Source organism: Branchiostoma belcheri, unplaced genomic scaffold, assembly GCF_001625305.1.
Source record: "Branchiostoma belcheri isolate BF01 breed outbred unplaced genomic scaffold, Haploidv18h27 scaffold42, whole genome shotgun sequence".
Lineage (NCBI taxonomy): Eukaryota > Metazoa > Chordata > Leptocardii > Amphioxiformes > Branchiostomatidae > Branchiostoma > Branchiostoma belcheri.
The window spans coordinates 2,074,791-2,091,350 of NW_017804043.1; the positions used below are offsets into that span (position 1 = coordinate 2,074,791).

The following is a 16,560-nucleotide window of genomic DNA, read 5'->3' on the forward strand; positions in this document are numbered from 1 at the left end:
TATCTCTCTAGATCTCTCTCTCTCTCTCTCTCTCTCTCTCTCTGTGTGTGTGTCTCAAAGAATGAAGAATTAAAACTTAAACTAGGAACAATAGCAGATATATGCACGATAATATATTACCTCCTCAACATCGGTCTGTAGATACTCCTCATCCTCTTCCACCGGCGCGGGTTGCGGATTTTCGTCCTCCACGGGTTTCTAAGTTCAACAAACATACAGAAGAGCTGTTCATCGTTAATGTTTATTAATTTTTTCATTTCCAAAATCATGCCCGAAGGCTAATTGCAGTGTCAAAGTAAAATTGAAGTACAAGCAACAACTGTCCGATCAACTATAAATTAGTTACTACGTTTTCTTTTTGTAGGGTTTGATTGTTATTGCTTTTATTGGAATCTGTTATTACTGACATCTATGACGCCCTTGCTTACATGTATGCCATTAATATATCATTCAGATAAACCGGATTGTATTAATTAAGAGCTGATATGTTCTTTTTTACTATGTACAGTTTCTCATGCCCATCCTGCCATAGGACTTACAGGTCAAGGATCGTGCTGTACAACCACATGAGGGCCTGCAGAGGACAGCCTTCCTAAAATCATCGGACACAAAGTACCAGCCATCTTGTACCTTTTTAAATGCATGTTATACACTGTTCTCGAATCACAGAAAAAAAACTGTAGCTCTAATATCTTACCCTGACCAACAAAGCAAACAGCATGGCGACCAGCATGAGTTTGAAGGGCTGCACCAGGAACAGGTCGGTGAAGAATGACGTGACGAAGGTGAAAACCCAGGCCTCTGCCTTCGCCCTGCCGAAACTTAACGTGTAGAGAACTGTGAAGAACGCCGCCACGAAACTCGCCGACCACACAAGCAGCCAACCTGCAATATATCCGGTTGTACTTATGTGAAGATCAATGTGCCAGGTAGACAAATTAACTAATTAGAACAAAAATAAGGATGGTTTGTAGAGTGAATGGTCAACATTTGGCGGATGTTTCGTGTAAGGCTTTGATTTGAATTGATCCAATCCAGTCAGTCCAAGATTTGCTACTCACCAAAGTACACAGTCCACCAAGGAATAGTCGACTTCTCAGAAACATCTTTCTCGTCAGGAACTTCCACTGCCGGTCGCACAGCGTCCTCTCTCCTGATCTTCAAACCAACGGTCGGTCTGTTGGTCGGACAATAATCGGAGGGTGTGCTTCGGATATTCGGAGGAAGAGCTTCCTTGCTCCTTGGAGTGTTCTTGGAATAGTTAACGCTACCGTCAATTGTTTTGGATTCCGCGTTCTTGCTTCTGGCGTTTGTTTTGGGTCTCTTACCAGAGTTGCGGAAGAAGAAGACGATGAGAAGGTTGACAGGAAGGATGATAGCTGCACTCTGTATGCTGATCATCAACTGAGAAAGCAAAAACAAGTATTGTGTACATGGTCGTTTGCTAGCAATCAAACCTTATGGCCTTGTATTACGCAGATTGTACTTACTGTACAAACCTCACTGGTGCGTTACGTCGAAAGGTGGTTTACAGGTTATGCGAAACAAGCAAAAAATGAGATTTTCTTAGAATACTAGTAAGCATTTTAAATTTAAGGCCAATTTTGGAATATGTAATAATTGCGCGTTGTTCCGTACCTGAGGGAGAGATATTGGAGGGTCGATCTCCACACCGGCAATCCTGAGCGGCTCCGGCGGGTCGAAGTCGTCCCCGCGGCCGAAGAACATGATGTTGGTGACCATGGTGCTGTAGAGCAGCGTCAGGCAGCAGGACAGGCGCTGGACTCGGGTGAAGGGACTCCGGGCAGGGCGGCCGGCAATGGAGAACCACAGGTGGCCGTCACTCATGTCCCTGATCGGCATCGGTTAGTATCAATTAGTATTGAATTCAATTTCAATTTATTCAATCCAACAAAATCGTACAAAAGCAGGGAATGCTAATGCACCCCTGAATTGTGTATTCGATTTTTACAATTGGTTAAAACAAAACAGGACAGTTACACAGAAACACACTATATACAAATATGTAAAATATAAATATAAATATAAAACACCATTCACTTTACAACAGGAAATAGCAGACATAGGTTTTCAAATATCAAATACCACAGAAGAACATAACAGTTACTAGAAATGTGACATTTGCAAAGCAAAAGCATTATCTTTACCTTTATGGTCTAGACCCGACAACCTACTGCTCTGTTTATTCTTACTAAAACAATTCATACATATGGCGACCAATCCGACCAACTTGCTACATAATGTAATCCAACACCACACGGTGTCTGTTACAGCACAAGTTACCAAGGTGACAGCCGTCTGGTCTAGGCCATTGACTTTATAAATGCGTTTAAAGAAGAAGAAGAAACTAGGCAAAAACAACATGTTTTCCTTCTGCTAAAATAAACATAATGATAACATCACTCATACTGTCGTTTGTCCATTATATGTGTTCCTTTCATGCTTTCGATGCCGGTGATTACCTAAATAACAATGAGAAAACGAGGTTCATCGGACACTGCTACAGAAGTGAGGATGAAATCATACACCAGTTATTACTATGGGAACCCACACATGGAAAAAGAAGTCGAGGTCGTCCAGTAAGGAACTATATCAATGGTAGAAATGAAGGATAGGAACAGATGGAGAGCTGTCATTGGAACCGTGGGAAGCTCGACCCGGTGAGGGAGTGAGTGTGATTACCTGGAGCTCTTGGCCAGGAAAACGTTGCGGAACTCCGTCATTTCTTCCAGCGACGCTGATGGGATGATGCGGTCGATCTTTCCGTCATCTTCATCGATAGAAAACCACCTGAAATGCACACATATTTGAAGTTAAGAGAAGACAAGATAAAAAAAAGCGCAATAAGACACAAAGGTCTACAATACAGAGGATTTTAACAACTTCTCCCTTTAGGTTTGTTTGGTTACTGTGGCCGTGACACAAACTATATTTCCCTTTAACCAAAATTATGGGGCGTTTTTGTTCACGAAATTCAAGATACAGAAAGTCTTCCTTGGCTTACCTGTTAGAGAGGAAATATGTTGTTTCATTGGTCCCTCTGTTGACTACAATGATCTGGTTAAGGAACCTGTTATTGAAAATAATGCAATAAGTCATTCTGTTATTGTTTGCTTCGTTTCTTCTCAAATATGTGTTTTGTGATAAAAGATTAAAGCAATTACATGAAAGATACATGTATAGGGCGGATATTTATGATAATCTTTAGTGCATATCCATGCCTTGAAGAGCAAAGTCGAAAATGACGACGTGTGGTCTACAGTGTGTAAAACACTAAAATCTAAGAAACATTAGAACAGGGTATATCTCCAGCCTCACCATGATGGGCTGTACCCAGCGTTGTTGTGAAACACGTTCACGTGGGTCAGACCTCCCAGCGGCTGTTCTGTGGACACCAGGAAAGAATCCACGCTGCCCTGTTCGAACAGAAACCTCTTGGGGTCCCTGAGTGTGATGGGCGGACTGCACTCCTTAAACCCGTTCAGGACGATTGTAATCTGCGATACATGACGACAAATATGTCATGATGTATCAATGATTGTATTCTCAACTTAGGCATAGGAACCTACTAATTATGTACGCCATATTGTACCTATATCTCCCAATGTTCACAACTCGGGCAACCTTGTGCAACCTTGGCTACTTGGGCAACCTTGGCAATCTTGGCTATATGTGTCAGCTAAAGAAATGGATACATAAAACAAATCTGCAATTTTTCTTACTTGATGTAGATACATCAGATACACACATGTAATTGAGTCTGAGAAGAACACATGGACAATGTACAGATTAATTAACCCTCATGACAAAATGTTTCAGGTGCATCTGAAGAGATCCTACCTCTGCGGTTGTTCCGGCATTGCCTTTGAAGCCCGTGTACACTGTGATCACATACTGGCAGTCTTTGCGGGGATTCAGTCTGTGACCTGGTAGAATCCCGACACCAACCTAGATAGAAAGAAAAGTTTCGTTAGTAACCATATATAGCTTTATCACACAGCTTTATCTATTAACTAGCTAACTGTGAATGAAAGACAACGAGGGATACACAGATAGCCAGTGGTCTGTGGCGTATTGTTCGATTCGTACTAGTGCAATACTTTATACACTATAGATTTCTGGTGAAGACTTTGTAATAAAAACCGGTAAGCTGTTACTGGTTAGTCTCATCCGTAATCCTTCTGACGAATCTATGACTAGTCAAATACGTTTTACCTTGGTTAGATCCTTTCTATCTGCCTTCCTTGTAAACAGGAGGAGAAGCAGGTATGACCCGAACACCGCCAGTACCAAGATGAGTCCCGCGGGGTTCTCTAAGATGTTGGCAGAGAGGGCCTCCTGGATGTTGAGCGGGTTGGGCGCCACGAAGCCGGAGAACTTGGTGAGATGGTCGCACCGACAGTGCATGTGTGTCAGGTTGGACATCACTCCAGTCTGGAAATCAAGGTACGAAAATTTAAAAAAAAATGGAAGATGTTTTATTCTTTTATTTTATTCGACTTCACAGATTTAAAAAGAACAGGGAAACTGTAAGGAGTAGGCAACAGAAACTCAGTTTCTCTACCTTGCCTGCTACTTAGAAAATGCACAATGAGAAAAGAAGAAGGAAATATAAAGAAAACCTAAAATCTCCGCAATGCTCATTCACTGATACTACAACTACTAATACTACAACTTAAATACTACAATACTACTAATAAGTGCAAATAGTAATATAAAGATAATAAAAAGAAATACAGCAAGAATGAAATATATGCAATGTAAGATGGAATAGTTTGCAATGCATTCAACCTTGGTGTGAAAATGACAAACGTCTAGAATATAAAATTATCCTCGCAGTTGGTGGGTACTTACACTGCAGCCGTCGCCTTGCCACAGATGGACAGGCTCCTCAGCGAAGTAAACGCAGGTCGTCTCGAATACGGACAGTGTAAAGTTGACAACCACTCCACTTCCTACGTCCAGATCCGAGCCAAACTGGACTCCTGTTACGAAACACATGTGCAAAATATGACGAGACTTTCTTTGGTCTTCTTCCAATTTAATCTGCTTGAGAGAAATATGTTTCTTTTATATTTTAGTGCCACATTCACGTCAGATGAACTACAATGTACTTCTTTTAATGTGAAAGCATTGTCTAATTTGTTTTCATGTAAAACAATAGAAGCCACTGGGAGGCCCAAAGTCAACATTGCCCTTTGTCTTCCTACGACCAATCCACAATACCAAAAAAGACCAAATCCCATAACAACCAATCTATAACTTTTTGAGTTATTACAGACCAAAAGTATACAGAAACACAAACTGACAAACATAGTATCTTCACGTACAAAGAAAAATGGAATAATTTTTTTACACAGTATAGAGTTATTTTATACACAGTAACGTACCGACGTAGTACTTGGTCATGTTCTCTACGTCTCCGTCAGTGATGTCCATCTCATCCTCCGAAAGGTGCCACAAGTAAGGGTCGGCAGTCAGGTACGTGCCGTTTACCCACTTTATAGAGAACAGTTGGTCATCCGGCACAGGCAGTGTAGCTGTCCAGTTGTACTGGTCTGTTGTAGGTTGCACGTGTTTGCTCAGGACCAATGTGACAGGTTGGGGGAAGAGGGTACTGTTGAACTCTACAAGGATCCCGAAAGACGATCTGCTCGTCTTGGCGAAGAACAGGAACGTCTGTGAACAGAAACAAGAAGGGAAAATTAGATTATTGCCGACAGCATTGATATGACCAGATTAGCGATGGGCCGAGTTGGTAATGGTCCGAGTCGTCCTGATTCCTAATGATATGACCCTGTATTTTTTCCTTTCAACACGGATACGGACGTATTGTTTTGAGTGACTGTGTTGTGGGTTTGTGTGTTTTGTGTCCGGCCAAGTTGGTGGAAGATTGGCAGGCAGAATAGCAGGAGGCCAAAGAGCCATACTGAGAAAATAGCACTGCTATTCAGTCTACTCGGTTGTTACAATAGATTCACGAGAAGCCCTCTTCTGCTTGATGAGGCGAAATGACGAAGACCACAACACCCAAGTTACTTAACACTTAAAGCCTGATACTGAAATAGATTTGTTGTTAAAATCATTTTAAGGAGAAAACATTCCAAGTAGAATTGACGTACCGATAGTTCTCCGAGTGGTGCGGCGCGTTTGAAGATGAACATGAAGTCGTCCAAGCTTGTGTTCTCTCTCCGAGTGAGGATGTCTATCGGCTCTCCCAGGTCGGAAACTTGAAGTGTTTGGTTTCCACATTTCACACTCAGCCCGGGGATGTCGCTCTGGACCTCATTGGAATTGTTGGAGTACTCGAACGGGTTGAAATTGGACTCATAGAACTGTGGTGAAGGGAATTCATAATCAATCAATCAATCAATCAATAAATGAATCAAGCAACCAACCAATGTACTATCACACTAAAATGTCAGAGAAATTTCTTTCATTTATTTCTTTTATATGTTATTTATTTTTATTTCGTTTCATTTATTTACTTATTTATTGAGAGCAGGAAATGCACAAGGACTATAGGAAAAATGAAAATAGAAGGAAGGCCTAAAATCTAACTAATACTACTGGAATAATGGCATGGGCAATATTGATACATACAATATGCAAAATGCAAATAGTTTGTGATATTTGATTGTTAAAGAACGGGCAGTAAAATCTAGTTTAACGAAAGAGTATGGATGTCTTGTTGCTTTTTCACAAGTGCAGGCTAAGCATAGTCACCTGTACTCCAACGGTTTCTCCAGGAGGGCACTGATTTCCGATGAGTGGCGGGAGAGACGGCACCCGTATGAGACAGTCACTCACTCCGCCTACCTGGTACACCCGCTCTTCTCGGATGGTCCGGTTTTGTCGCTGAATCCTGATATGCACCTGGCAATAGACGATTACAAATATTAAGATTCATGATTATCGGACTTACTTTTCTTCAATCTGCAAGATTATTGTTGAGACCATTATACAAGATTATTCTTGAATACATAGGCCGGGACTTTTAAAATGTCAAACGTAAAAGTTTGCACGGATCTGTGTGATCTAATAGGTAACAGGTGTCTGCTACAGCACCAGTTACTATGGTGACAGCCGTCTGGTCCAGGTCATTGACCTTGTTTGGAGAAGAAGAAGGGACGGAAACGGAGCAAAACAATGTTTCCTTTCTACGAAGGTAAATGTACGTGTTTATTTCTTAGTTATAGTACAGTAAGATTGCATGAGGCAGAATCTTTTTGGTAAATTTGATGGCAACTGTATACCCCCCCCCCACACACACACACCTGTGAGGTGTAAAAATCCGCAAACATCTCCTGATCTTTTGTCTCATTGAACTCAGGCATCAAGGCGTTCAGCATGATGTCATCAAGCACGTCAAGCCCTTCGAACCCGATAGTTGTGGCATTCTTGCTCTGTAAGATCATGAGAAACACATTACTAAAGAAAAAAAACAATAGAGCAGCCAACACTTAGTGTAGAGTGTTGGATTTTATTTGCTAAATTACAACAATACAACTTTTTAATTTTGTATTCGTCGATAAATGTTATACATTCAGGTAATAACAGCAATTTACTATTATAGCAACTGGATACATTTTTAAAACTATCAGACGTTTCAAATAGCATTCACTATTTTTGACAGTGACAATTTTTGCTTGCCATACTCTCTCTGCATGCGGCACAGTTTGGAAAATCAATTTTATATTAATTTAAAAAGGGACCATTATACAAGCCCAAGACTTATTGAGTTTGAAGAACTCATACCGTTTTTGCTAGAGTTTACATGTCCTTTATATATTAACCTTCATTTTACATTTGTATTGAGAGTTGTTTTTAATATGTGAGATTTATTTCTAAGTTCTATTTTAATACATGATATGACGACTTGTTACCTTTATGTCTTAAATTCCGATATTCTAGCTTTTTAAAACCTGAGCCTCGTTTTGTAAATGTTAACACCCCAATTCAGCCTATGGGCTGCGAGATGTGTTTGACATGTTAGTTTATGTACATGTATGTATGTATGTATGTATGAGCAAATAAACCATTATCATCAAAAGAACGTACCGCTTCTAAAGTGACAGAGTTGCTGATTCCTGCCTCTCGCTCTGCCAATGCCTTGGTCTGGGAAGACGTGAACACATTCCCCACCGCTGGGAACAAATGTGCACTTGTGCATGAGACTTTACCATGTAAAAATTATTATATTTATGGTTTGTTATTATGATTAATTTTGATTGCATTTCTTATGTATATAAATATATTCTCAGGTCATTAAAGTTATTCCTGTTTTTTCCAATTATTCTTACTTTTGGATTTTCTTGCAAACAATTCCCAGATTATGTTTTATGTTATAATTGATAAAATATGACACTAGAATTTCACTGTTATTAATACTCCTACCTATTCCTTGATTCATTCATTCCTTGATTCATTCATTCCTTGATTCATTCCTTGATTTATTCATTCCTTGATTCATTCCTTGATTCCTTGATTCATTCCTTGATTCCTTGATTCATTCCTTGATTCCTTGATTCATTCCTTGATTCATTCATTCATTCATTCATTCGTTCAATATTTCATTCAATCTCTCAGTCATTCAGTGTACCTGAGAACATAGATCCGGCAGCTCTGTTCACAGCACCGACAGACAGTTCGCTACTGTCCCCTGACAGCGCTCTGAGGGCCACAAATGCTGACTTGAGGGCAGACGCAGCAGAGACCTGAACACAAACATCGATGATCAAGACTGATGTATTGTTTGCAAAATGTCTCTGGGTATTTATTTTCTTGTATGTGAACTTGTCCTTTGTCTTTATTCTTTGAAATTACAATAAAGATTATTTGGAAAAAAAACATCGATGATCATTGTCTTGAATGTGACTCGGAAATTATGTAAGATACGTGTACGCTCTATGATTATTGATTGTAATGTCAGCCGTTCTTCAATTTTAGTTTTATTGAAATCAATCAACATAGCAATACACAATACAATAGTACACCTGAATTGCGTTACCTTTTTACATTTTATGGATACAAGAATAAACACAGGGAAATTACATAAATGTGACGTTAGTCATCTGGGATCTGGAAAAATGTTGTAGGGCAAATGAATACTGCCTGACCAATTTGATACTGCCTTACACCCGAGGGAATCTGCATGGAGACTACAAACTATCGTTAAATCTTACGCAGATAGCAGCAAACTTAATCAACACTGGTGAAAAGTAGAAAATACGGTAAGAATTACCGTGGATTCGGGCGTCAGTTGATCTGGGAAGGGTGTGACAAGCAGCAGCACAGACGCGACTCCCATCACGCTCTCGATGTCATCTAGAGGCACTTGGTTCATGTTTTCAATAGTCTCCGTTATCAACTGTAAAGGTATTAAACATACATCACAATGCTTAGCGGTAAGAATAGGTACATTTAGTGTTATTGGATATATACATGTGTGTACCAACATTATAAGTAGGGAAGGATTGGGGCTGACTACACCATGTGAAAAGAGGCTTTAACAAGGTTGTAGCAGTATCGCCAAATGTGGTACGCTTGATGAATTTCTTTGATTTTCGGTATATGATTAGGTATCTATTGGGTTCCAAATGATGCGTTTCAATCCACTCTATGTTGATTTTATGTTTATTATTCCTTTAACCGTTATTTATTTCAGCTGTACACTTGCAATTTGGAATTCGTAATAAGTTATCTTATTTAAACGTCGGTGAAGGTTATACATCCAGGTACTATAGTAATAAGATACTCCAAAAAAAAGTTACTCAAGCATCTGGATATGATTTTGGGAACAGTCAAATTCATAAATCATATCCAGTTGCTTGAGTAACTGTTTTCATGGCATATGTTATCTAAAGTATTAGATATTTGGCGTCTTCGCACCTCTTGGACGTCCACTCCGCTGTCCGCTAGGACGCCGATGACGCCAGAAACAGTGACGGCCGAAAGGTAGGCGTCCTCTGTCGCACCCACCATGAGCGAGGTGTAGAACGTGCCCTCTCCGTCAGCATACAGACCCAGCATGTACGCAGACAACTGGGCCAGGGTAGGAGGAGAGATCTGAAATACAAAACATGCATTTTCCATCAGTGTTGGTGATCATATTAATTTTGTTTGTTTGTTTGTTTGTTTGTTTGTTTGTTTGAGCCTTTACTTCAACTCGATCTGTAACTGTGTTACATCATATGAAAGCGGGTAAGAATCGGCCATTCACCCATCCCTCAACCGCGACGGGGGCCGACATCGTTTACCAGATACCTTTGACCCAGTGTTTTTTTTTTTAATTTTATTTATTGAAACAACAAAGTACAAGACATGGTACAAGACACAGAGGTGGAAACTCTAGCCGAAGCTAATATTAATCACACCACTGACATAGAATACAAAATACAGGTATGACAATGACAAAACAACAAATGAGCGTCCGTATATACAAGAGTAACGGCAATATGACCCAGTGTTGACGTCACATTTCATAGAAGCCAAGAGGCAAGTCTTACTGGGTCAGTCTTTTGAAGAAGACCAGAGTGACTGATCGAAAGTTCTAGGTGAGAACAATTCTTTGTGTTGGAACAGAAGTTTTAACTTTAAACAAAGGCATGTAACTACCAACACGGATGAACTTTCATGACAAATTTGATAAAGGTTATACTACATGTATCATGAAAGTTCATCTGTGTTGGTAGTTACATGTTTAAAGTTACAGCTTCAAAGAAGGCACGTGACAAGCCTCACTGGGTCAGTCTACTGAGGAAGACCAGAGTGACTGGTCGAAAGCTCTAGGTGAGAGAATTTTTGTGTTGGACCAAAAGTTTTAACTTTAAAATTTGGTAAAGGTTGTACTCACCACGATAGGTGCTAGGTGGACCTCTGTGTACCGGCCGTCAAAGCTAAACGCCCGCAGAATAAGGATGACAGTGCCTGGTGCTATGTCCACCATATACGTGTATCCGACCTAGAAAGATGGACAAGTGACGAGTGATTGTTTTCCGATAACTTAGTGCAACCATGTTTTAAGTCATTGGTGATAAATCAAATATATGCTTCTCGTGTTTCTCCACTAGAAGCACAAACGATTATATTCCAACATGTCATGACTAGACATGGTGACGGCACACTCAAGTTATATCAACTTATTTTATGCCGCCACCAACGCAGAGGACAAATGCAGGACGGGACAATACTAATTTTCACTTGAGTTAAGTGAGGAAAGTCGTGTAAAGTGTCTTTCTCAAGGCCGGTGGCATGTCAGGACTCGAACCCGGGACCGGCACCCTGCTGTTACGCAACACGACCCCACATAAAAGATTTTAAATCCTGAGCCTAGTCTATCACCAACATTTATGGTTTTACACTGAACATATATTTCCTGACAGGCTTCTATTGCTCATCATCAGGACCTATTATCGTAGACTTACCCAGCCGGTAAATAAGCTGAGGATAAAGTCAATCACTGTTGGAGGCTCGTCACCAGGAAACGCGACTGTTGGTGTGAGGACTCCTGACGGTATAAACTCGTACTTTATCTCCATTTGGACAGGTCCATACTCATCCACGTAGTCTGGGAATCAAAACAGAAAAAAAACTTAAATTTTTCACCAGAGGAACTGTGCATGGTCACAAATAATCCAACATTCTTTATTACAGAAATCGCCTGAAGAATGCAACACAGCAAATTTCATTCGCATCTCACATAAAATGTGCCTATTGTCCTGATCACAACACTACCTGAAAATGCCATAGAATTTTTGAGGTATTGGAAGGTAGAGACTTTATACCTCCCCAACCGAAGTAAGGAGTCAAACCCGCAACCTCTCGATCCTGTGCCCAGTGGGCTAACCGCCCTACTATCCCATCACTAAATGTTTTGAACATTTCTAGTTTTGGAGGGAAAAAAACCGTACCATCGCAGTCTGTATGCATGTGGGGCCCGATATCAGCCATGACTGCCAGGGAACCCATTTTTTTTTATTCCAAGACGTGGTGACGGCACACTCAAGTTTTTTTTCAACTTATATTAACCAAACTTATATTACCAACACAGGGGACAATACAATACTCATTTTCACCTGAGCGAAGTGAGGAAAGTCAAGGTCGTGTAAAGTGCCTTTCCTAAGGGAACAAGATGTCAGGACTCGAACCCGGGACCTCTTGGTTCCGAGTCGAGCACTCTGTCGCTACGGGTACCCATTGTATTGCGATGTCTGCAATTCAGATAAGTAAGATAAAATAAAAATAAAACTCCGTACCATCGCAGGTGACGCAGAACTGATCCATCAGTGATATCCCGACCGGAGGGATGAGCCTGCAGGGTTCGGTGGCCGGGTCCCCCGAACTCCGCCACGGGTTCACCGGCACTCGGAACCTCCACTCGGCAATCTTGCTGCCGTCTGTGATCCGGAGCGTGTAGTTCCCAGCCGCCTATGTGAAAAACAGAGCATATAATTTTTTGACATTTTATCTTGTAAATATCAACGCCATTCAGGCAACATTGTATGTCATGTTTGTCTGTTATGTTTGATATCTTAATAAAGAATTGAAATGAGAGCATATCGTTATATTGGAATTTTGTTGCCATCATTTCATATTAGTTTAGAATTCCTATTTCTGTTAAATAGCATTTGAATTTGAATTGCGTTGATTTTATTATGGTTATAATCAAACGTTCTACAGATACCTGAATATTTATTTAGAATTTATTATCACTATTACAAGTATATTCTGTATCAATTTCTCTGTTACTATCATGAGTATTGTACGCTGGATGGTTCATTTTGTGTTTCTTTATGTGTGAAAGAATAAAAAGTTTTTTAAAAGTTTAAAAACAGAGCGTGTCAGCTAGTAAGGGCTTGGTCACATCTGTCTAAAAGATTGTCGCACGATAGCTAACCGAACGCGTTCTTGGGATATGCTGAGGTCACATTTCCAAACCGGGGACAGTCTTATGGAACGAAAAGTATGCTATAAAAACAACAAAGCATAAAAAAGTGGAAAAAATTAATAATGGGAACTATTTGCGTATACTATTGATATAAGTTGATTTTTCGTAATTACAGCCCGGTCGGGCCCCGGTTGGAAATGTGACTTCAGCAATAACCGTGTAGGTGTCGTGCCAAAAACAAGACGGACAAATAGACAAATATAAAGGAATCAACACCGCCCAAAACGTACCCAGAAGACGTCTGGGCGGACTTTAACTTCGTTGCCAGTGACCCGCGACACGTCCAGACTCCAGTCCAGTCCGGGAAAGTCGTCTGGAGATTCCACAAGTGTCCAGTACCCGTTCCCGTCTGAGTTACCGTCTGACTCAAGATGCAGCTCCTCCGAAATCACGTGGCTGTCAGGGTTACAGTTCCTCTTGCATCTGGAACACGAAATCAAAATTTTACACCTCTGAGAATTTATTGTTTTACTCATTCTGTGCATATTCCACTATCACACACATGGTACACACATCGAAAACAAAATTTCCGTACATGGTGGTAAGAAACAATTGTACGGAACAGTGAGTTATATATTTTGGAATAATACAATTTGCTCGACAGTCAAAATAAAGGATATTTATTGATTGATTGGTTGATTGATCAATTGATTGATTGATTGATTGATTGGTTGATTGGTTGATTTGTTGGTTGGTTGATTGATTGATTGATTGCAAGTTATGCTGTATTCCAAAACGTGGTCCATTCCAACGTGTTTGGGAATGCAGCAGGGACAACAAGAATTTGTTGATAAGTAAGAAAGCATGCCTAACAACCAGATACACAACAGGAAAGTAGCACCAAATAAAGCTTACGACAGGTCGAGAGAAGAAGTCCCGACGTGAATGTTGACGAAGCTGTATTTTGTAGGCCGTCCCTCGGCTTCTATCGCCACGCTGATCTTGATGATGGCGCCCACTTGGCGGTCAGATTTCCCGACAATGTGCAGCCGTCCTGCGTCTGGATCGGCGTCGGCAGAGTCCTGGACGCCCAGGATGTTGCCACAGGCCAGCAGCCCGATTTTGTGCGCTACGTGGTGAAGAGAACAGGTTGTCGCGACTTGGAAAATATGCATGCATTGGGCTGTTTGTGTATGTATCCTGAACGATGATGTATTGAAATTATGCACATATATGTATGTATGTGCGTCTTGTACTCATCTATAACTATCTGTCTAACTATATATATACTATATCTTTATGTATCTATCAATATATATTTATCTATATATACTATTTATCTTACTATGTCTCTCCTAACCCCCTCTTCTTTCTTTAAATATATCACTCTCTCTCCCCCTCTCTCTCCCTCTCTCTCCCTCTATCTCTCTCTTTGTGTTTGTGTGTGTGTGTGTTTGTGTGTGTGTGTGTGTGTGTGTGTGTGTGTGTGTATGTGTGTGTATGTGTGTGTGTGTGTGTGTGTGTGTGTGTGTGTGTGAGCTTTCTTTGGTGTTTGTATGTGTGGATCGTGAGATCGGTCTCTATGTGTTTGCATCTGTTAGCCATTTATTAGTCTTTTTATCTTATCAAGAATCAAGAAACAACTGCAATAGACACCCTTACAATCTGAAACATAAGTGTGAGAAACTGATTGAACTAAGTGCATAATGTGACCACTTTGATTGGGCCTATAAGCTGTTCATGTACTTGTAAAATTATTTGTATATTACTGTACTGTAATTTTCATGAATGTATTTTTAAATGTGTGTGCCCAGGGATATCTGAAAAAACAGATCCACAGATCTGAGATATGCCCTGGTAAAATAAATATACTTGAACTTGAATTGAGTTCTAACTGACCACAATAGGGCACAGGGCAGTTTTCCCATCTCTTGCCCGCGTCCATGGTGTAGCACCAGACGCCATCTCCGGACGGGTCCCTGCACTTGTTCCCGACTGCAGGCTCCTCTTGGACTGAAGTGTAATATGCCAAAGTCTGGAGATGCGGGGAGGCCGAACCCCACCTGTCAAAGGACATGGAAGATTTTTCAACATTAGAGTAATTGTCTTTGTTGCATTCTAAAACGTTTTATTCCCAGACATGTTTTGAAATGGAACACGTTTAGGCTAGGAATGCAGATGCAGCCCATTTCGTAGTGTTCCAAATCATGTTTTGGAATGGATCACATTTTGGAATTCAACACCGTTGTCAAATTTCTTGTACTGCAATTCTTTTTGTTGCAAAATTCTGATTTTTTTTAAACAACAACCTCTACTACTTGTCTGAAATACTCATTTTGAATACAAATACATGTACATACGCCTGGCAGTCCCGTCCTTCTATGGTATAATTCACTGCTCCTCTGTAGCGTTCTGGAGACACCATGCAGTCATCCCCTGTGAACGATATGAAAGAAACACATCCCTAAAGCCTCTGTCACATATCTACTTGGCTGACGTTCAGGAGCAGTCTGAACAGATTGCCAAATTACCCAAAACCCACAACTTTTGGGAAAGGTGGGACACAATGTCTTTCATGGTTTACGAAAGAGAGGTCAAACCCTTCAGATACAGCTTCAGATATAGTTTCAGACAATTACCTTTTATTAGGCAGATTTTGTACTTATTTTGGTATCTGTTTTAATGTTATATTGTCCATAATTACTTGTATTTGCAATTAACCTTCTAGGAGGAATTTGCAATAAACATTATTATCATTGGATTAAGTTTAATAGACAGATAAAGGAAGGTATGAGAAGAACCAATTTAAAGAAAGATGACGATTTCTTTTCCATCATTATGTAACATAAAATCATTTCGAAGTTTGTCTTACTGATTGGCAGTTCACAGATGAACTCATTCTGTGTGCTGCAGCTGACATCGTCTGACCAGCCACTGGATGTGACTTGTGCGCAGGCGTCAGCCGTGGGGGCTGACGGGTACCCAGGTGCCCAAGCAGACCACGTGACCTGGGTGCCGTCCGGAAGAGACCACTGGCCATCACCGTCGGTATCCATGACTCCTATGGTTCGAGTTCCTCCACCTGTAAAAAAAAAATCAATATTGATGTACGTGGCAATTGTGCAAAGAGAATGCTCTAGTCGAGTACGTGGCAAATGACAATTTGTACTTTTTGTTATTATCATTATTTATCAATATTATTGGTTAGTTACTGTTTTTTCTTTATTATTATTGCCATTATCATTTTTATTGTATCCCTATTTTACTGTTTGTATGTGACAGTTGTGTTTTGTTGTGTTGTGTAAAACAGGGCCCCATTGAAAAGAAGTGTAATCACTTATTGGGCCACCCTGTATAAAGATGACAGAAATAAATAAATAAATGACAATCAGCTATTAACACAATTAGTGCATTGATTTTTTGCTTACTAAAAGGCAAATTTCAAAGTTAAGTATTTTTTAGACCTTATGGACAGTATGTCTATTGACTGAGTCTTGGGCATGGCATTAGAAGTCGGAGTCCCTCCATTTCCGTTTGCCTCCAAACCTAAAGTCAGATGCATGTGTGAAGGGCCTTTACAAAGACACAGAATATAGCAATAATGCTTGGAATCGAACCCGTGATCTCCCGATCCTGTGTCTGCTAGCCTA

The 16,560-nt window shown here is 40.4% G+C and overlaps 1 protein-coding gene across 1 annotated transcript in view; it reads right to left on the reverse strand.

Annotated features, from left to right (window-relative positions):
- Positions 1-15,377, reverse strand: part of LOC109478012 (polycystic kidney disease protein 1-like 2) — a 20,195-nt gene extending 4,818 nt beyond the window's left edge. The window contains exons 1-22 of the mRNA XM_019779463.1: positions 15,271-15,377; positions 14,810-14,973; positions 13,826-14,039; positions 13,201-13,393; positions 12,279-12,450; positions 11,448-11,590; positions 10,880-10,984; positions 9,266-9,391; positions 8,624-8,738; positions 8,083-8,168; positions 6,748-6,897; positions 5,412-5,700; positions 4,876-5,006; positions 4,237-4,455; positions 3,862-3,969; positions 3,340-3,518; positions 3,026-3,091; positions 2,704-2,811; positions 1,639-1,852; positions 1,062-1,404; positions 698-885; positions 121-198 (exon numbers count right to left, since the gene is read on the reverse strand). Coding sequence (XP_019635022.1) covers positions 121-198; positions 698-885; positions 1,062-1,404; positions 1,639-1,852; positions 2,704-2,811; positions 3,026-3,091; positions 3,340-3,518; positions 3,862-3,969; positions 4,237-4,455; positions 4,876-5,006; positions 5,412-5,700; positions 6,748-6,897; positions 8,083-8,168; positions 8,624-8,738; positions 9,266-9,391; positions 10,880-10,984; positions 11,448-11,590; positions 12,279-12,450; positions 13,201-13,393; positions 13,826-14,039; positions 14,810-14,973; positions 15,271-15,335 — 3,456 coding nt within the window. The 5' untranslated portion in view covers positions 15,336-15,377. The remainder of the gene's footprint in view (positions 1-120; positions 199-697; positions 886-1,061; positions 1,405-1,638; positions 1,853-2,703; positions 2,812-3,025; positions 3,092-3,339; positions 3,519-3,861; positions 3,970-4,236; positions 4,456-4,875; positions 5,007-5,411; positions 5,701-6,747; positions 6,898-8,082; positions 8,169-8,623; positions 8,739-9,265; positions 9,392-10,879; positions 10,985-11,447; positions 11,591-12,278; positions 12,451-13,200; positions 13,394-13,825; positions 14,040-14,809; positions 14,974-15,270) is intronic.
- Positions 15,378-16,560: the final 1,183 nt, after the last annotated feature.